The sequence below is a fragment of the Danio rerio genome, chromosome 15 (assembly GCF_049306965.1).
Source record: "Danio rerio strain Tuebingen ecotype United States chromosome 15, GRCz12tu, whole genome shotgun sequence".
NCBI lineage: Eukaryota > Metazoa > Chordata > Actinopteri > Cypriniformes > Danionidae > Danio > Danio rerio.
In genome coordinates, this window is record NC_133190.1 from 47,115,001 (window position 1) to 47,135,000 (window position 20,000).

At 37.7% G+C, this 20,000-nt stretch overlaps 2 protein-coding genes across 3 annotated transcripts in view; one reads left to right on the top strand and one right to left on the bottom strand.

Annotated features, from left to right (window-relative positions):
• Positions 1 to 20,000, bottom strand: part of nlrc3l (NLR family, CARD domain containing 3-like) — a 480,833-nt gene that overhangs the window by 407,350 nt on the left and 53,483 nt on the right. The gene's annotated exons all lie outside the window — the stretch shown is intronic.
• The window catches only part of gucy1a2 (guanylate cyclase 1, soluble, alpha 2), a 72,184-nt gene that overhangs the window by 2,448 nt on the left and 49,736 nt on the right, over positions 1 to 20,000 (top strand). Inside the window, exons 1-2 of one of the 2 annotated variants that reach the window (XM_073924074.1) lie at positions 9,955 to 10,564; positions 18,969 to 19,030. In XM_073924074.1, the coding sequence (XP_073780175.1) occupies positions 10,328 to 10,564; positions 18,969 to 19,030 (299 nt within the window). In that variant the 5' untranslated portion in view covers positions 9,955 to 10,327. Of the gene's footprint in view, positions 1 to 9,954; positions 10,565 to 18,968; positions 19,031 to 20,000 lie in introns of those variants that run through there. The other variant, XM_073924075.1, reaches the window with a different exon arrangement.

The window sequence follows — 20,000 nt, forward strand, 5'->3', positions numbered from 1 at the left end:
GGCAGTCAGTGTCGACCAATCGCAACAGACTGTCATCGGTCCAATCAGCGCAGATTAGCTTCGCGCTTAGGAGGGGTTTGGGAACAAATGAATCACTATACGATGCATATGGGAGTCTCTGGGATAATTAGGTAAAAATAAATGCAGATTATAAGACTTTTTAAATGTTTTCGAGCAGGCTTCCAGAACCACGTGTTAGGACTGTGGGGGAAACCGGAGCACCTGGAGGAAACCCACGCAAACACTGGGAGAACATGCAAACTCTACACAGAAATGCCAACTGACACAGCCGGGACTCGAACCAGCGACCCTCTTGCTGTGAAGTGAGAGTGCTAACCACTGAGCCACTGTGCCACCTCTATTCTATTCTACTCTATTCTATTCAACCCATTCTCATTCCGAGAAACGTACCCCTGCATATATTTCTGTAGAGCGCCAAATATGGCCCCTTTCCACTGACTGGTACAGTACGGGTCGGTACAGGTCACCTTTATCAGGCTTGCGTTTCCACTGCCTAAAGAGTACCAAGGGTACTTCCAGAACCATGTATTAGGGTACCCTTTATGGGCGTGGTGTACGACAGAAAGTTTCAGTCGACGTCATTCTCATTCGAGAAAATGTCAACGTAAAGCTGTATGATTCGTTCACAAATCATACGAGAAGCACCTCACAAAACAGATTCTTCATACACATAAATACTTGTGTATAAATGTTCGTTACTCACCTTTATATGAACATAATTTAACTATAACTACAAATCAATGACCTACTGAGTAGCCAACTGTAATGTCTGTGATTATATAATGTAAATAAATAAATGAAACATATATGAACACATTCAGACCCCTACAGTCTTCGATATGTTACCAATTACAGAAAAAACTACACACAGCAGACATTTAGCCCTTATTTGGGTTCAAAAACAACATGCAACATATCGCCCACAGTCAGTGCAAACCTCTCATCTTTAATCTTCAGCAGCACATGTAGCCTCTTGTTAGAGAGTAATTTAATGATTCTGACTTCATAAAAGTCCAAAAGGCGATGATAACCATGACAATTTGCTTGTGCTTTAGGTTGCAGAAGCATCATTTGCTCCTGTGTTTTGTCGGGCTTCTCCTTTGTTTTTTCGTGCTTCACTCTCGCACTTTTTATTCTGGCTAGCTCCACGAGCGAGTGACTTATCTCTGTAAACCAATAGTGTTTAGCTGTGCATCTAGGTCCACCTTTTGGTACCCTTTATTTCTGCTTGGCACTCTTTGCAAAGGGTAACCAAAAAGTGATACTGTAGAGTTAGCTTTTAGGTACCTTTTGACAGTGGAAATGGCGATAAAAGCGTACAGAACCGTACTGTACCACTCAGTGAAAACGGACCAATACATCCCCGGGGGTATGTCCGGGGGTATGTTTTTTTTGTTTTGTTTTTGCAGTTTTTGTTTTCATGAATCCACCAGATGCCGCTGTGTACGCTTTTTCAGATCTCATATTTCTCTCGCGAGTGCCAATCATGCCTGCTCTTCTCTCATAAATATACCAGAGCAACTGACTGATACCCCCACCCACCCCCTTTCCTAACCCCAACCAATAGTGTTTTCAAAAGCACCAATTGACCAGCGCCCACCCACTTCCCTAACCCCAACCGATAATGTTTTCAAAAGCACCGATTGACCAGCGCCCACCCATTTCCTTAACCCCAACCGATAATGTTTTCAAAAGCACCGATTGACCAGCGCCCACCCATTTCCTTAACCCCAACCAATAATGTTTTCAAAAGCACCGATTTACCAGCGCCCACCCACTTCCTTAACCCCAACCGATAATGTTTTCAAAAGCACCGATTGACCAGCGCCCACTCATTTCCTTAACCCCAACCGATAATGTTTTCAAAAGCACCGATTGACCAGCGCCCACCCATTTCCTTAACCCCAACCGATAATGTTTTCAAAAGCACCGATTGACCAGCGCCCACACATTTCCTTAACCCCAACCGATAATGTTTTCAAAAGCACCGATTGACCAGCGCCCACCCATTTCCTTAACCCCAACCGATAATGTTTTCAAAAGCACCGATTGACCAGCGCCCACCCACTTCCCTAACACCAACCGATAATGTTTTCAAAAGCATTGATCGACCAGCCCCCAACCACTTCCCTAAACTTAACCGATAGTGTTTTCAAAAGCACAAAAGAAATGGTGTCATACCGCCCTGTAGCATTTGTTTTAAAGACGAAATGCAGACATATGTACTTCTGGCTACATAATTCATGATCTCCAGAAATGTATATAGAGATATGTCTTTATGATGAGCCTGTGTTGTTTCTATTCTATTCTATTTTAGCACGTTTCATAACAGTCTCACACAGTTCATACAAGGTGAAAGTGGATATTATATTATATTATATTATATTAATTATATTATATTATATTAATTATATTATATTATATTAATTATATTATATTTATTATATTATATTATATTACAGTATATTATATTATATTATATTATATTACAGTATATTATATTATATTATATTATATTATATTATATTATATTATATTATATTATATTATATTATATTATATTATGGCAAGTTTCCATAATGCAGCTGTAGTAATTTCTGAGTAATATAAAATGCTTCAACATAAATCCTACGCTACTTTTTTTTCAACATACCTGCATTTGCTGAGGCTTTTGTTGTTGTTCTGGCGGTGATGGAGATGTTCTTGCATTACAGTAATTCTGCACAATAATTGAACCAATCAACTTGTTAAGTCCTTGACAACAGCACACATGAGCGCAAAAATGTAGGTCATGAGATTAGATGCTTTCATCCAACTATATATTGATTTTTTTTTTGTTTCGTTTCAGATTGCAAAAAAAAAAACAACATCTCTTTTGTCTTTGCCTTTTCAAAATAACATATAAAATATCTGTGCTTTGTAAACTGTTTTTACTCAGAAATGACGAAGAAATTACAAGCAACACTTTGACATAAACACTGAATCTTTAGCAGATGTGCTGAAATGGTTTCTTGTGATTCACTATATATGTTTACTGTGCCTAGAGTTTATAAGGACTTTTTTACAGTTAAAATTATGATTAACGACATATTTTGGTTTCTTAGAACTGTTTTATTAAAATAATCAGACTTGTTCATGGCAACACGGTGGCTCAGTGGTTAGCATTGTGACCTCACGGCAAGGAGGTCGCTGGTTTAAGTCTTGGCTGGGTCAGTTGGCATTTTCTGTGTGGAGTTTGCATGTTCGTGTTGGCGTGGGTTTCCTCCGGGTTCTGTTCTATTCTCTTCTGTTCTATTCGATTCTCTTCTGTTCTATTTTCTTCTGTTCTATTCTATTTTATTCTCTTCTGTTCTGTTTAATTATATTCTATTCTATTTTCTTCTATTTTCTTCTGTTCTCTGTTCTGTTCTCTTCTGTTATATTCTTTTCTATTCTCTTCTGTTCTATTCTATTTTCTTTTCTTCTCTTCTATTCTGTTCTGTTTAATTGTGTTCTATTCTATTATGTTCTATTTTCTTCTGTTCTCTTCTGTTCTATTCTATTTTGTTCTATTCTCTCCTGTTCTCTTCTTTTCTATTCTCCCCTGTTCTATTCTCTTCTGTTCTGTTTTATTGTATTGTATTCTATTTTGTTCTATTCTATTCTCCTCTGTTTCATTATCTTCTGTTTTACTCTATTCTGTTCTATTCTATTCTTTTATGTTTTATTCTATTCTGTTATGTTTTCTTCTGTTCTATTCTATTTTATTATTTTTCTATTCCAGTTGATCTATTTTACTATCTATTTTATTTATTCTTCTGTTCCATTTTGCTTTTGAACGTGATAGTAAGCGTTTTTGTTATTACTCTGTTTACATTCTAATATTTCCTTTTGTAATTGATCTATATTTACTATTCTATATTTTTCTATTCTGTTTTTGAATGTTAATGTGTTTTCTTCGTTTATACTAATCTATTGCATACATTTTTTTGTTTTTACCATATTTATTTTTGTACTTTAAGGGTACACTTTTGTACATTTAAGATATTATGCCATTTACACATTTGTACTTTTTAGGTATAAATATATACTATTAACGTACAAATGTGCACCTGATGGGTATAAAAGTGTACCTTTTGGAAGGCAGTGACAGCTTTTGTACCTCTATTTTTGAGAGTGTATGCTATTATTTTACCTATTCTAATTGATCTAGTTGTACACTTTATTCTATTCTTTTTTTGAATGTTAAAGTATGTTTTTTGGTAAATTTTCTGTTCTATTCTATTATTTTCCCAATTCATCTATTTTACTATCCGTTTTTCGATTGTAATCTGTTTTTGAATGATAAAGTATGTGTAATTTGTTCTTTATGCTCCCTCTGTGATGTAGAGTGAGCCGCAGCATTGCTTTGCATGCTTTTTGACTCTCTCTCTCTCTCTCTCTCTCTCTCTCTGTGCGTGTGCGCATGTGCCTGAGCGAGTGTGTGGTGAGCGAGTGTTGGGAAAGTGCGGTGAGTTTGAATGGTTCTCTTTCTAACTTTTCTTTCTTTGTTTGTTTTTTGTATACGTGTGCTGTTGGTTAGTGTTTGTGAGTGTAGTGAGTTTACTCCCGGCGTGTTTTGTTGCCGGGAGGTATGGCGTCGTCAGGAGACGCAGTTTGTGAAAGTTTGACTCGGCGTCATGGAATTAAAATCATGTGTAAGGCCAGTGTGGAAGATTGTATTCTAGCGGTTGGCGAAGTAGTGGGATGTTCATCGGTGGTTTCAGCTTCTAGGATGAACAATGCGGTTGTTTTGTTTTTGAACACGATAGAAAAAACTAATGAGATTGTGCAAAAAGGAGTGGTGATAAATGATGAACTCATACCTGTACTTCCTCTTAGTAGTCCATCCAGGAAAATTATTGTGTCAAACATACCTCCGTTTGTTTCCGATGCATGCATTGCAAAAGAATTATCTTCTTTTGGCAAATTAGTTTCACCGATCAGGAAAATTGCTCTTGGGTGTAAATCACCCATGCTTAAACATGTGATGTCTTTTAGAAGACAAGTTTATATGATTCTGAAAGACAACAATGACGAATTAAACCTATCGTTTAATGTCAAAGTAGATGGGTTCAATTACACCATTTACGCAACATCCGAGAGCATAATGAAGTGCTTCGGGTGCGGAAAAATTGGGCATTTAATTCGATCGTGTACAAGTGGAGGTGAGACAGGTCAGGGAGACGTACAAGGCGAGTCTTCTGCGGCTGCGTCTGTCGCGGTAGATGCCGCTGCACCTGCGGCTGATGCTGCGGTCTCTGAGGAGAGAGGCGGGGGAGGTGCGGTGGCTCCTACTATGGCAGAGGTAGTAGCAGGCTCGTCTGCTGTTCAAACCTCAATTAATTCTAAGGATGACACAAGTAGCCAAAAGGCAACTTTTTCCACAGCTGGAACAGCTAAGGAAAGTACAGGTGAAGGGATAGTGGAAATGGAAATTGAACCAGAGCAAATCTTTAAAGTTCCTAATAAAAGAAAAAAAGTCAGTGAAAACAAAATGATCAAACAAGCAAAAAAAGACAAGAGTAAGGCTGATTATATAATATCAGATAACGATGCTGATTCTTCCGATTCCAGTTCTTCAGTTTATTCCTTTTCATCGCAAAATGAAAGTGAAAGTCAAACACAAAGATATACGGCTGAGGGAATCAAGAAATTTCTGAGGGAAACAAAATTTTTACCAAACGTGGAGGCTGAGGATTATTTTGAAGATGTTTCTGCTTTCGTGAAAGATGTAAAGATTCTGACTAGAGAAGGTGCATTCATAGACACAGAGGTTTATCGTCTAAGGAAATTAGTGGGTAAAGTAAAGAAAAAAAACCTCCTTAATGATGAAAAACCAGATTTGGTGTAATTTGTTCTTGGTTAAGGTTGCAGTATTTCTGATTGTTTCTTTTATTTTTAAAACATCATTTACTATGAGGGTGTTTAACATTGGAACTCTCAATTTAAATGGTGCTAGAGACAGTCAGAAAAGAATGTGTTTATTTGAATTCATAAAAATGAAACGCCTAGATGTCACGTTTATTCAAGAATCACATAGTGACAATCTTAATGAAATAAACTGGAAGAAGGATTGGGATGGTCAGATTTTTATGAGCCATTTGGCTTACAACAGTGGAGGAGTAGCTGTTTTGTTTTCTAAGACAGTGTCTCCACTGTCTGTTGAAACAGAAGAAATAGTTAAAGGCCGTTTTTTGAAAGTCAAAGTCAAGTTTGAACATGCAACAATGGTGTTTTTAAATATTTATGCTCCTAATAAAGGAGCTGAAAGAATAATTTTTTTAAAGAAGTTTTGTGATGTTATCAATAATGTAGATTCAGAAGATTTATTGTTTTTAGGTGGAGATTTTAATTGCACAGAAAATGATAAAATGGATAGAAATAATTTAGAACCACATAATGCTTCACAGAAAGAAATGAAGAATTTAGTACAAGTTTGTGATTTATGTGATGTGTGGAGAAATGTACATTTAAATGATAGACAATATACTTGGGTACATAGCAAAGATAACCAAATTTCTATGGCAAGACTTGACAGGTTCTATATGTTTAAGTTTCAAATAAATTATGTCAAAGATTGTCGTATAATTCCTGTTGGGTTTTCTGACCACTGTGCGGTTATTTGTAAGATTTTTGTCAATTCGGTGAAAGTAAAAAGTGCATACTGGCACTTTAATACATCACTTTTAAATGATGAAAATTTTAAAGAATTTTTTTCTGTTTTTTGGGAAAATTTTAAAAAACAAAAACAAATGTATTCTTCACTGCAACAATGGTGGGATTGCGGGAAAATACAAATTAAACAGTTATGTAAAGAGTACACTTTTAATGTTACTAAAGAAACAATGCGAGCAATGAAAGAGTTAGAAAAAAGTATAACAGAACTTTTAAATACAACAGCTTCTACAAATAATAGCACTGATTTTGAAGAAAGTAAAACTAAAAAAGATTTACTTGCAGATTTATTGAATGTAAAAGCAAAGGGTGCTTTAATTCGTTCTCGGTTTCAAAATATTTCAGAAATGGATGCACCTTCAAAATTTTTCTTCAATTTGGAAAAAAAGAATGGAAAAAGCCGATTAATACATTCACTAAAGTCTGAAACAGGAGAAGATATTACAGATTCTAGTAAGATTCGCAAATATGCAGTTAATTTTTATTCATCTTTATATAAATGTGAAGTATTACAGAGGGATGTTGAAAACTCAGTTTTTTTTGAAAATCTCTCTAAAGTTGATGATGAATCCAATGCAATGCTTGAGCTGCCTATATCACAAGATGAATTATATACAGTAATGATGAGCATGGAAAATGGCAAATCGCCTGGCATTGATGGAATTCCTGTTGATTTTTATAAAGTTTTATGGCCAGTGATTGGTGAAGATTTGTTTTTAGTTTTAAATGACAGTTTAAATAAAGGATCATTGCCTTTGAGTTGTAGAAGAGCAGTTATTACTCTTTTACCCAAAAAAGGAGATCTTCAAAAAATAGGTAACTGGAGACCTGTGTCACTTTTGTGTTCAGATTATAAAATTTTATCAAAGGCTTTAGCTGTAAGACTAAGTAAAGTACTGGACCAAATTATACAGCCTAATCAAAATTACTCTATACCAAATAGATCAATTTTTGATAATATTTTTTTAATTAGGGATGCGTTAGAAGTTGCTAAATTATTTGGTATTAATTGTGGATTGATCTCATTAGATCAAGAGAAAGCTTTTGATCGTGTTGAACATGAGTATTTGAAAAAAGTTTTAAAGGTTTTTGGTTTTAGTACTCATTTTATAAAAATGATTGAGGTAATGTATAGTAACATTCAAAGTGTACTCAAAATCAATGGTGGTTTAAGCGCTCCTTTTGATGTACAGAGAGGTGTTAGACAGGGTTGTGCTATGTCAGGAATGTTATATTCCATTGCCATTGAACCTCTTCTACACAGAATAAGAGCGGAATTAAAAGGTTTTTCTATACCCCACTGTAATGCTCAAGTGCAACTTTCAGCATATGCAGATGATGTTATTGTTTTTATAACTAACACTGATGATGTAAGAAGACTGGAATGTATTATTAACAATTTTAAAAAGATTTCTTCTGCTAAAGTTAATTGGGAAAAAAGTGAAGCACTTCTCATAGGTGACTGGAAAAGAGACCCTCCCTTATTACCTGGAGGATTAAAATGGAAGAGGGGTTTTTTAAAATACCTTGGAGTTTACCTAGGTGAAAGTGACTTTGTTCAACAAAACTGGAACGGATTGCTTGAAAAAATTCAAAGTCGTTTACAGAAGTGGAAATGGTTGCTCCCACAACTTTCTTACAGAGGACGAACACTCATTATTAACAATTTGGTGAGTTCCTCTATGTGGCATAAACTTGCTTGTGTTGATCCACCTGCTGGACTCTTACCAAAAATTCAAGGAGAACTGGTCAATTTCTTTTGGGACAATTTGCACTGGACACCTCAAAGTGTTCTGTTTCTGCCAAGAGATGAAGGTGGCCAAGGGTTGGTGAATCTTGTGAGCAGGGGAGCCACATATAGACTACAATTCGTTCAGAAGTTGTTGTATGGGCCTGAAAATCTCGTGTGGAGGCCTTTAGCTCAATGCATCCTACGTGGAATAAATGGCTTGAATCTTCATGCGTCACTTTTTTTGACAGATAATGTGCATCTAGATCTGACTGGAATACCTTCTTTTTACAAAAGTATTTTTAAAGTATGGGGACTTTTTAAACATTCGCAGGCAGATTCAACAACATCTCTTTTCTGGCTGCTTGAAGAACCAGTACTTCTTGGCAGTCGCCTTGATGTAACAAAAGATGATACCCCAGGACTAAAAGAATTGCTTATTTTCAACAAAATGACCAAACTAAGAGACATTGTTGACAAGGCGGGTTTTGGACTAAGAGATGCAGAAAATGTTGCTTTATATATGGGAATTAGATCGGTGAGGTTTGTTACAAAATTTTTGAATGTTTTGAAAAGTTTTTTAAATGAAAAAGAAAAAATTTTAATTGAAGGTTACAGTCAAGGTATTATTTTCCCTAATGATCAAGATTGTTTCCCAGACATTAGACTTACACCTAAGATTGAAAATTCTGGGATTAATAGTCCATTGTTATGTTTTAAGGAAAATGGGAATGTTGATTTTAGTACAGTTAAAGGGAAAGTGCTTTATAAAAATATTGTGAAACTAAATAATAAGTGTACTTTAAAAGAGAGATCTGACACTGTGTGGAGAGATAAACTGTGTTTAGTAGAAGAAGAAAAACCAGAATGGAGAATATTGTATAAACCACCATTGAATAAAAGATCGGGGGATTTGCAGTGGAGAATTTTACACGGTGCTATAGCTGTTAATGCATTTGTGACTAAAATAAATTCTAGTGTGAGTGATCAATGTCCGTTTTGTTTAGAAAGGGAAACAATTTTTCACTGTTTTATGTATTGTAAAAGACTTGCTCCTCTGTTTGATCTTTTAAATGTTTTAGTTTCTTTACTTGGTTTTTTATTTACGAAACAATGTTTTTATATTAGGTTTTAAATATAAAAGACAAAACAAATATAAATGTCAATTATTGAATTTTATTTTTGGTCAAGCAAAATCAGCTATTTATATTACAAGAAAAAATGAAATAGAAAAGAGGAATGGTAAAAACATTGTAGTAGTTTTTAAAAACCTAGTAAAATCAAGAATTATTGTTGATTTTAATTACTATAAAATGATGAAAGCAATTAATGTGTTTAAAATTGAATGGTGTTGCGATGATGGCTTGTGTTCTGTCATTAATGAAGAGCTGTTTTTTATAAATGAATTGATTTGAGCTGTAAATCAATTGTTAAATAATTGCTTGTTAATAAAAGGATTTGTAAAATCAAATCTCTCTCTCTCTCTCTCTCTCTCTCTCTCTCTCAGTGTGTTAACCGATTGGCTGTCTTAGTTGTGTGTGCGCGCGCCGTAGACGCTCGAATATTTCTCGTCTTTACGCGCATCTGGACGCGCGCCTCTCCCCGCGTCAAACCTGCACGGACGGATCATGCGGTCTCCGGGGGTCTTCATCGGTCTACGGAGCTGCTGGGTCACCGACGGGATTCGGTAATACGAAAACCCCGCTCCATCCTACCCACACCCACGCGGACTGAATCTGGGTTTTGCGCACTTGGCGATCCGGCGGTCCCTCCAGGCGCTGCCGCCGCTGCATTCATTCGGGAGCGAGCGCGCGCGTCACGGTTCCGCGATGCCTCCGCGTCCCCTGCGCGTCTGATGCGTCCTACCGCACCGGCAGCAGCATGTCCTCGCGGAAGATCTCCTCCGAATCCTTCAGCTCCATGGGCTCGGACTACCTGGAGAGCCCCGGGGAGGATGGAGAGTGCCCGTTCTCGCGCGTGTTCTGGAACGGCCGGAGTCCGGTGGAGACGCTATCGTGTCCGTTCGAGGACGCGGCGGTCAGCAGGAGAGTCGCGCGGCGCAAACGCGTCAATCTGGACTCTCTCGGGGAGAGTTTGAGACGCCTCACCTCACCGACGGTACCGTGCCTTCCGTTACCTTCACACTCTCTCTTTCTCTCACACACACACACACACACACACACACACACACACACACACACACACACACACACACACACTGCCGTCATTAATGATGCATTCACTTTTTTTCCTTAAAATAGAACTATAGATGAATTGGCGTACAGTATATACAGTGTGGTGGCCATATATAATTATTACATATTTACATTTACATTTATTTACATTACATTTTACGCATACGAACACACACACTACAGTCTAATGATGCATTCACTTTTGTTTCTGAAAATAGAACTATATATGTATATATATATATATATATATATATATATATATATATATATATATATATATATATATATATATATATATATATAATGTAGTGTCTATGTAATTATTACTCCCTCTCTCTCACACGCACACACACATTGCCGTCATTAATGATGCATTGACTTATTTCTGAAAATAGAACTAGATACATGTGGCTATATAGAATGTTTTGTCTATATAATGATTAGATATATAACACACAAACACTGCCATCATAAATGAGGCATTGACTATTTTTCTGAAAATACTATAGATTAATATACTATAGATACATTAGGGTATATATAGAATGTGGTGTGTAATTGTTAGATATTTATATATTCATTATATATATAAAACTTCATCTTTTTAATATATATATACAGTTGAAGTCAAAATTATTTGCCCTCTTTTTGATTTTTTTTTCTTTTTTTAATATTTCCCAATTTATGTTTAATGGAGCAAGGAAATGTTCACAGTTTGTCTGATAATATTTTTTCTTCTGGAGAAAGTCTTATTTGTTTTATTTCGGCTAGAATAAAAGCAGTTTTAATTTAATATGAACCATTTTAGGGTCAAAATTATTAGCCCCTTTAAGCTACTTATTTACCCCAACCTGCCTAATTAACCTAGTTAAGCCTTTAAATCACTTTAAGCTGTATAGAAGTGTCTTGAAAAATATCCAGTCAAATATTATTTACTGTCATCATGGCAAAGACGAAATAAATCAGTTATTAATGAGTTATTAAAACTTTTATGATTAGAAATGTGTTGAATTTTTTCTCTCTCTGTTAAACAGAAATTGGGGAAAAAATAAACGGGGGTGAATAATTCAGACTTCAACTGTATATGTAAATATATATACTGCAAATTTGTGTTAAGTGATGGCGAAACAGCAGAGCATCTAGATACAGATATAGTTTACATGTAGAATCTATCATCTATCTATCTATCTATCTATCTATCTATCTATCTATCTATCTATCTATCTATCTATCTATCTATCTATCTATCTATCTATCTATCTATCTATCTATCTATCTATCTATCTATCTATCTAACGTTAAAGTGTGATTAAATACTGAATGAAGAGTGGATTTTCAGGATTACATGAAGGCTTGAGAACTAGTATTGCTCGTGTAGATGATGTAAGAGATGATGATGATGATGATGATGATGGATTTGACTCTGTTCATAAGCACAGATTTACTGGGCTCATAAATCTCCTCTAAACAGCAGAAGCAGTGACAGTGCAGATGTTGGAGAGCTCAATCCGTCACACCATCTTACATTCAGACTGTGTGTGTGTGTGTGTGTGCGCGCGCATGCATGCATATTCTTCTTACATATTCATCTTCTCTCGTGTGGAGTGTTACACATTTAGAAATTCAGTGTGTGTGTGTGTGTGTGTGTGTGTGTGTGTGTGTGTGTGTGTGTGTTTGTGCATGCATCTATTCCTTCATATTCATCCTGTCTCGTGTTGAAAGTGTAATTCCACATTCCAAATTGTGTTTGTTTGAATGGAGATTATGTATGGTGTGTGGTGTGTGTGTGTGTGTGTGTGTGGAGTGTTACACATTCAGAACTTCAGAATGTGTGTGTGTGTGTGAGAGAGAGAGGGAAAGAGGGCATTATAACCTCATGAGACTCTGTTTTATAGTCTGTTTGATTCTCAGAGAAACACACACCTCAATAGCGCATGTGTGTTTCTGCATCACAATGTTCTTGTCCTGAGATTCACTCCAGTGTGTGTGCGTGCGCGTGTGTTGTACCAGAAATGCACTTGAAAATGTGGTTCATGGCAAACCAACTGCTCCAATGGCACAAATCCAAAATGTGTGTGTGTGTGTGTGTGTGTGTGTGTGTGTGTGTTTGTGTGTTTGTGTGTGTGTGTGTGAGAGAGAGACAGATTTAGCTGAATTATATATAAAATGCTTAAAAAAATGCTCACACAGTTTTTATAATGTCCTGTTTAATTGTATTGTAATTTATTAGCAAACAAACTGATTATTATGTACATTTTGTCAACGATTTATGGAAGACATCCACTAAAATGATCCGTTAAACCCAATTTCCAAAAGAAGTATTATTTAAAACAGAAACAAATGTCACATGATCACTATTTATATGTATTTCACCAGCATGGACCACGCCACACTTTGAGCTAGACTTTATTATAGTGATGAAAGGGATGGGAAAGGAAGTAAGAGGATAAACAGTGAACAGGTAGGTTGATCTGGCATCCTACAATGATGCCCGGAGACTCAGAGTGGGGGTTTGGTTTCTGTATTATTATCTGGTAGAGTGGTTGAACCCTCCGATTCAACGTAGGAGTGAAGAGAGGGTCATAGACCTTTTTCTTAGAACGCAAAATTACCCATTATGCTTTGCGTGTATGCGCAAGGAGAATGCTAGGAACTTCCGGTCGGCAGCTGATGCGTGTAAACAGTCACATTTGATCAGCTTTGAAACGATAGTTTTAATCTATTTTATCTGCTTTTATCATTTTTAAACTAATACAGTTGTCGATCAGCGCCATCTCCTGGACTGACCATTTAAAGAAATGCGATCCAATGGAGGGAAAACAACTGCTGTGAGGCATTTTCCTCTCGTTGTCAGACGGCATCTCCTGCTGTTGATATGAAGCCTCGTCCTCGCTAACATCACCTGTACTGTCCCAGTGACACACCGATTTCATAACTGTGACAAATTGAAAATAAAGTGACATTTTGAAATGACAGAAAAACACAAACCGTGGTGAAAACAACACACTAAATGAAACATCCCTGCTGAAAAATCCAGCCTAAACCAGCCTATATGGTTGGCTGGTTTTAGCTGGTAGACCAGCCTGGTTTTAGAGGGGTTTTGGCCACTTCCAGGCTAGTTCCCAGCCATTTCCAGCCTGGTTTTAGCTGGACAGGGTGGGAGATGAGCAGCTAAAACTAGCTTGATCAGCCTAGCCAGGCTGGGAGCCCAGCCAAAACCAGCTATGTCCAGCTTAAACCAGGATGGTCAAGCTGGTTTTAGATGGTTTTAGCTGGTCACTTTCCAGCCTGACCAGATAAGATCAGGCTGGAAATGGCTGGAAACCAGCCTGGAAGTGGCCAAAACCCCTCTAAAACCAGGAGGGTCTACCACCTAAATCCAGCCAACCTTCCTAGGCTGGTTTAAGCTGGATTTTTCAACAGGGATGTTTCATTTCGTGTGTTGTAATCCTAACAGACGTAATATAGTAAACGTTTAGTACAATTTACCATCAGAAATAAAATTTAAAAAATGGTTATGCTCATTTTCTTAGAGTGTTCATCTGTGTGTGTGTGTGTGTGTATGCATATATATATATATATATATATATATATATATATATATATATATATATATATATATATATATATATATATATATATATACACACACAGTAAATACACAATTTTTTTTTCAGAAAGGTTATTTGAAACACAAATGCAGACAGTTTACTTGCATTTATTATACTTTGTTCGTATAGAATCAAGGCAGCGCAGTCTGTAGCACTGTCGCCTCACAGCAAGTAGGTCTCTGGTTTGAGACTCGGCTGGGTCAGTTGCCGTTTCTGTGTGAAGTTTGCATGTTCTCCCCATGTTAACATGTGTTTCCTCTGGGTGCTCCGGTTTCCCTCACAGTACAAACACATGCACTATAGGTGAATTGGCTAACTTAAATTGTCCGTAGTATATGTGTGTGAATGGGAGAGCATATGGGTGTTTTCCACTACTAGGGTTGCAGCTTAAGCTGGATAAATTGGTCGTTTATTCCGTTGTGATGACCCCTGATTAATAAACGGACTAAGCCAAAATGAAAATGAATGTTGTCAAATTTTATGGCAAAGATAAAAGAAATAATTAAAACTATTGTCTAAAAATTTGTCCCATGTTAAATCTCTCCATTAAACAGCACTTTTAATTACAAAATACACATAATAATTCATTCATGTCTCGTTCGGTTTGAGCTCTGCCTAATAAAATCAGTTTATGAGTTTCCATAACTCTTTTGGCGTGGGTTTCCTCCTGGTGCTCCGGTTTCCCCCACAGTCCAAACACATGCGCTTTAGGGAAACTGGATGAACTAAATTGGCCATAGTTTGTGAGTGTGTGTGTGTGTGTGAACGTGAGAGTGTATGGGTGTTTTCCAGCACAGGCTTGCGGCTGGAAAGGCATCCAATGCGTAAAAGATGCTTGAATAGTTGGCGGTTCATTCCGCTGTGGCGACCACTTTTAAATAAAGGGAGTAAGCCAGGGATGTCAAACTCAATTCCTGGAGGACCGCTTCCCTGCACAGTTTAGTTCCAACCCTAATTAAACACACCTGATCAAACTGATTGAGTCCTTCAGGCTTGTTTGAAACCTGCAGGTAAGTGTGTTGGAGCAGGGTTGGAACTAAACTGTGCAGGGCTGCGGTCCTCCAGGGATTGAGTTTAACACCCCTGGACTAAGCTGAAGGAGAATGAATGAATGAAGTTAAACTAACTTATTTGATGTAGTGATTGTCACTGTTAGGTCTTACAGTGTGGTGATTATTAGATCTGCACCTACTGATCAGCGATATTCTCCGTCTGGTAAACAGAAGCTTATACTGTGTCAGTTGACATGTAGGAATGTCTGGTCTGGGGATTAAACGAAACGAATGTTCATTGACAAACACGCTTAGCAGAGGATCAGACGGATGCTTTGTTTGGTGTGTGATTTACATAGTTTAGCAGCTGTTTGTAATCAGTGAAGTGATACAGAGGTAGTCATGCAGAGTTTATAGAGCACAATTGTTTTGGACCAAATCCAAATCAGAAAACATCCCAAAATGCACTGGATTTGAGAAATATACAAGCATTCAGCAGTTTGATGTTGATAGAAGTTTCAATGAAGGCTATTTTGCTTGACAATGCTGTGTTTATTTTAATACAGTAAAAAATGGAATATACTACATAAAGTGCACCCCCCCCCCATCCCCCCATGGTTGTGAAGCACTTTGGGGTTATGTCAATACGAAGTGTGCCACACTCCTGCTTTTAAGTAAAGGTCCTGGAGGTTAGATCGCCCCCTGGGGGCTGGCTGCAGTACAAATCATAAAGCCGGTCTCCTCCTGTTAATAAAGGAGACTTGAGCCCAAATAAAAAAAAATGATCACACTTGCAATAAAATGTCCTAAAAAGATGGTTTTGGTTAATTGCTGATACAGGTGCAGATCTTCAGTTTGGTAAACATTGTGTTTTTAGCAGTAATTTAATGCTATAAAAATGGGCGTGGGTAGGATAAAATGTCCGTAGTGTATGAGTGTGTGTGTGGATGTGTGTGTGAATGTTTCCCAGAGATGGGTTGCGGCTGTAAGGGCATCCGCTGCGTAAAAAAACTTGCTGGATAAGTTGGCGGTTCGTTCCGCTGTGGCGACCCCGGATTAATAAAGGGACTAAGCTGACAAGAAAATGAATGAATGAATGAATGAATGAATGAAAAACAGGGCGTGTCATCATGATTGACAGTTATGATTGACAGTCTCTCAAAGCTGACCGTCGGAGCTTCTGTAGGAATTTGAAGTGTTATTATTCCGTTACTGTGTTATTTTACCATGATTAAATTAGTTGTTCAGCAGTAAACTATAGACTAATTACTAGGTTTGTAAACATTTAGGATGCGCGCACAGTTAGGTGGCAGAAAGAAACCAGGAGCGCTAGCATTTACAGCGAGGGAATTACATCCAATGCGGTACAGAGTTTGTTGTTGTCTTAGAAATAACCTATATTGATTACATATTATGTATATTATTTACACTATGTAGTGCTAAAAACTGAGATTCGGAAAGAAGATGGTGCTGTACAAGGCCTGAGTAATTAATCATCAACACGCAAAACTACTGCATTCTGACTGCGAACTCCACCTGTACGGCAGGGTATGTGAACTTACACACAGAGGTAAAGTTGGTTTCATATTCACACATTCAGACTTTCTCCTTTATAATATAATTTCATAAAAGTATTATTTGCAAACTCTAAATAGCGAAATCATATTAGCAGCCAATAACTATTAAAGTACAACATTGTTCACAGTCAAATAAACAGTGGTAATGCTGTTTTCAAGTCACACTTGCAGGTTATTTCAGACCGAATATTCAAAGTGTCGTGGTAAACAATATAGGAAGTGTGTCACAAGTTGTCACTGAATGTATGTGTGAATATTAAACCAATTTACCCTAATAACTTACACTTTCACATTTCATTCTTAGCATTCAGTGTCCGCAGTTTAATTCACCATATTTAACTGTTTTTGCTGAAATCATTGCTGCAATCAAAAACGAGTAATGTGTATGTTTCAGTGTAATCCGCCTGGTCCTACACCACCCAACCCGCTCCGAGCTGGGATCGAACCGGCGATCTTCCGCATGGGAGTCGGTTGCTCTAACAAGGAGGATAAAGATCAAGGCCTCTAGCATCTGTCGCTAGAGCACCTTTAGAGGTCAGAGGAGTGAGGTTTACTTGCACAGCACTTACTAGCTGGCCTCCGTTACACTCACCCCCCTAAACCTCACTCCCATCCGGGTCACGGCACCAATGTAACCACGCCGGTCCTAAACCACCCAACCCCCTCCGAGCTGGTATCGAACCAGCGACCTTCCGCATGGGAATCGGGTGCTCTACCAAGGAGGCTAAAGACCATGGCCTATGACATCTGTCGCTAGAGGTCAGAGGAGTGAGGTTTACCTGCACAGCACTTACTAGCTGGCCTCCGTTCCATCAGCATAGCGTGAACTTACCTGATATAACATGGGAACTGCAAAGTCCAGCATTTCTAATTAGGTCGTCACTTTATTCCTCTCCCTTTTAGCCAAAGACGTCTGCAGTTGGCATTAAAGCAGTGTGGTGTATGGTAAAAGTTTCGTTTTCTATTTTTGGAATTTGGCATCCAACCGCACAACACGACATGTTTACTACTGCAGCCTGTCTTTTTTTGCAGCCCGTGTGACGTCATGTGTGACGTAGGTTAGAAAATGGTCTATACTTTCTGACATACAGGATCTGGTGGAACACTGTTTATTCAGTAAAGTAAGGGCTTTATCAGGCTTTATTATTAGTTGGCTGATGCACGCATAGCCATGACGAGGAAAATATGGGTCGGAAATAATAAATAGGAAGACAAAACTAATGTTAGCCAATCTCCACATTGATCTCCTGTCACGCTATTTGAACTTGATTTAAAGGTATAATCTCAGTACAATCTGAGCGGTCTCTCTCCCTCTCAATGTAATAAAGGGAAAGGAAAGAAAGCACACTTTGGCAGGAAGGAAAATCAAGCCGTTTTAAACCCATAAAGACTTTTTCGCACTGTGACATTATTTCCAAAACAAATCAAGCTAATTTTCCCCCACATTCCCATTAGCATAATGTGCAGTGTTGTAATTGCCGTGCTTGTCTGCGGTGTTGTGTTGGTATAAATCAGCTTTGTTATTATCAGAGAGAGAGAAACCGCCGACCGCTGCGACATCTCTGAAGCACATTTGAGCAGGTAAAGCTGGATTTGAGCTATTAAGAGCTTTTGCTGAAATGAGGAGGATTGTGATTGGCTCATTGTTGCCGTGGCAGCGTGATAAAGGCAGTTGATTGGATAAGGCTTAAGGGTGTATTCTATTACAGGTAGATCAGCACTGTAAATCCCCTTAAAACGGCACACAGACCCATCTGATAGAGGAGATCGGTTTACTCTCACCTTTCACTGCATATTTCACCTGCATACAAACCCACGCCAACATGGGGAGAACATGCAATCTCCACACAAAGATGCCAACGGGACTCAAACCAGTAGCCTTTTTGCTGTGCTAACCAACAAGGCACCATGCTGCCCGCATTAAACTGTGTGCATTCAGAAGAATCCACCATCATTTTAATTAATCGTGTGATGTTATTGTGTCCATTGATGACTCCAGTGCTTTCTGTGTTCTGTGTGACGGCGGTTTGGACGAGTGTGATGTGATTGTTTTTGTTTTTGTTCAGCAGTTTAATGCTGTCTTTGTGGTGTCGCTTGTGAATCTGGGTCGAGCAACTTCTGACTGCATTTGTTTTTCTGCCTTTTAGACTCCGACCATTCAGCAGGCCCTGCAGAGAACAGTGGAGTTTTACAGACAGAGGGAAATCAGGTACACGCTTTAAGCAGAAACTCACCTCATTTACACGCATTATTTCTGAAAACCAGACAATATAGTTGCTTGTCTAAAAAAATGCATTAGAAAAGCAACACAAACTCACACATACTCACAGTTGAGGTCAAAATTATTAGCCCTCCTGTGAATTTTATCTTTCAAATGTTTCCCATATGATGCTTAACAGAGTCAGGAATTTTTCACAGTATTTCCTACAATGTTTTTTCTTCTTATTTGTTTTATTTTGGCTGGAATAAAAGCAGATTTAAATTTTTTATTTTTTTTTAAAGTCAATATTATAAGCCCCCTTAAGCAATATTTGTTTTGGATTACAGAACAAACCACTGTTATACAATGACTTGCCTAATTACCCTAACTTGCCAAATTAACCTAGTTAAGCCTTTAAATGTCACTTTAAGCTAGTATCTTGAAAAATATCTAGTCAAATATTATGTGCTGTCATCATGGCAAAGATAAAACAAATCAGTTATTAGAGATGATTGTGCGTGAAAATCCCAGTAGATCAGCAGTTTCTGAAATACTCAGAGCAGCCCGTCTGGCCCCAACAAAGTCATGTAAATCCCCTTTCTCCCCCATTCTGATGCTCGATTTGAACTGCAGCAGATCGTCTGCATGCCATGTGATTGGCTGATTAGAAATTTGTGCTAACGAGCAGTTGGACAGGTGTACCTAATAAAGTGGCCGGTTAGTGTATATTATCTATGACAGTGGTTCTTAAACTTTTTTCATCAAGTACCACCTCAGAAAAAAAATTGACTCTCAAAGTACCACCATAATAAGCAGTATTGAAATACAGTAGCTTAGTAAGCCCAGTAAAGCAGCTACAGCTCTGCACAGTCCTAAAACATGGCAGATTAATTTCTATTATTAAGAATATTTATTATTGTCAGTCATTTTAAACATTATAAATAGTCTGAACGTTAACACTGTACTGTGCTTATAAAAA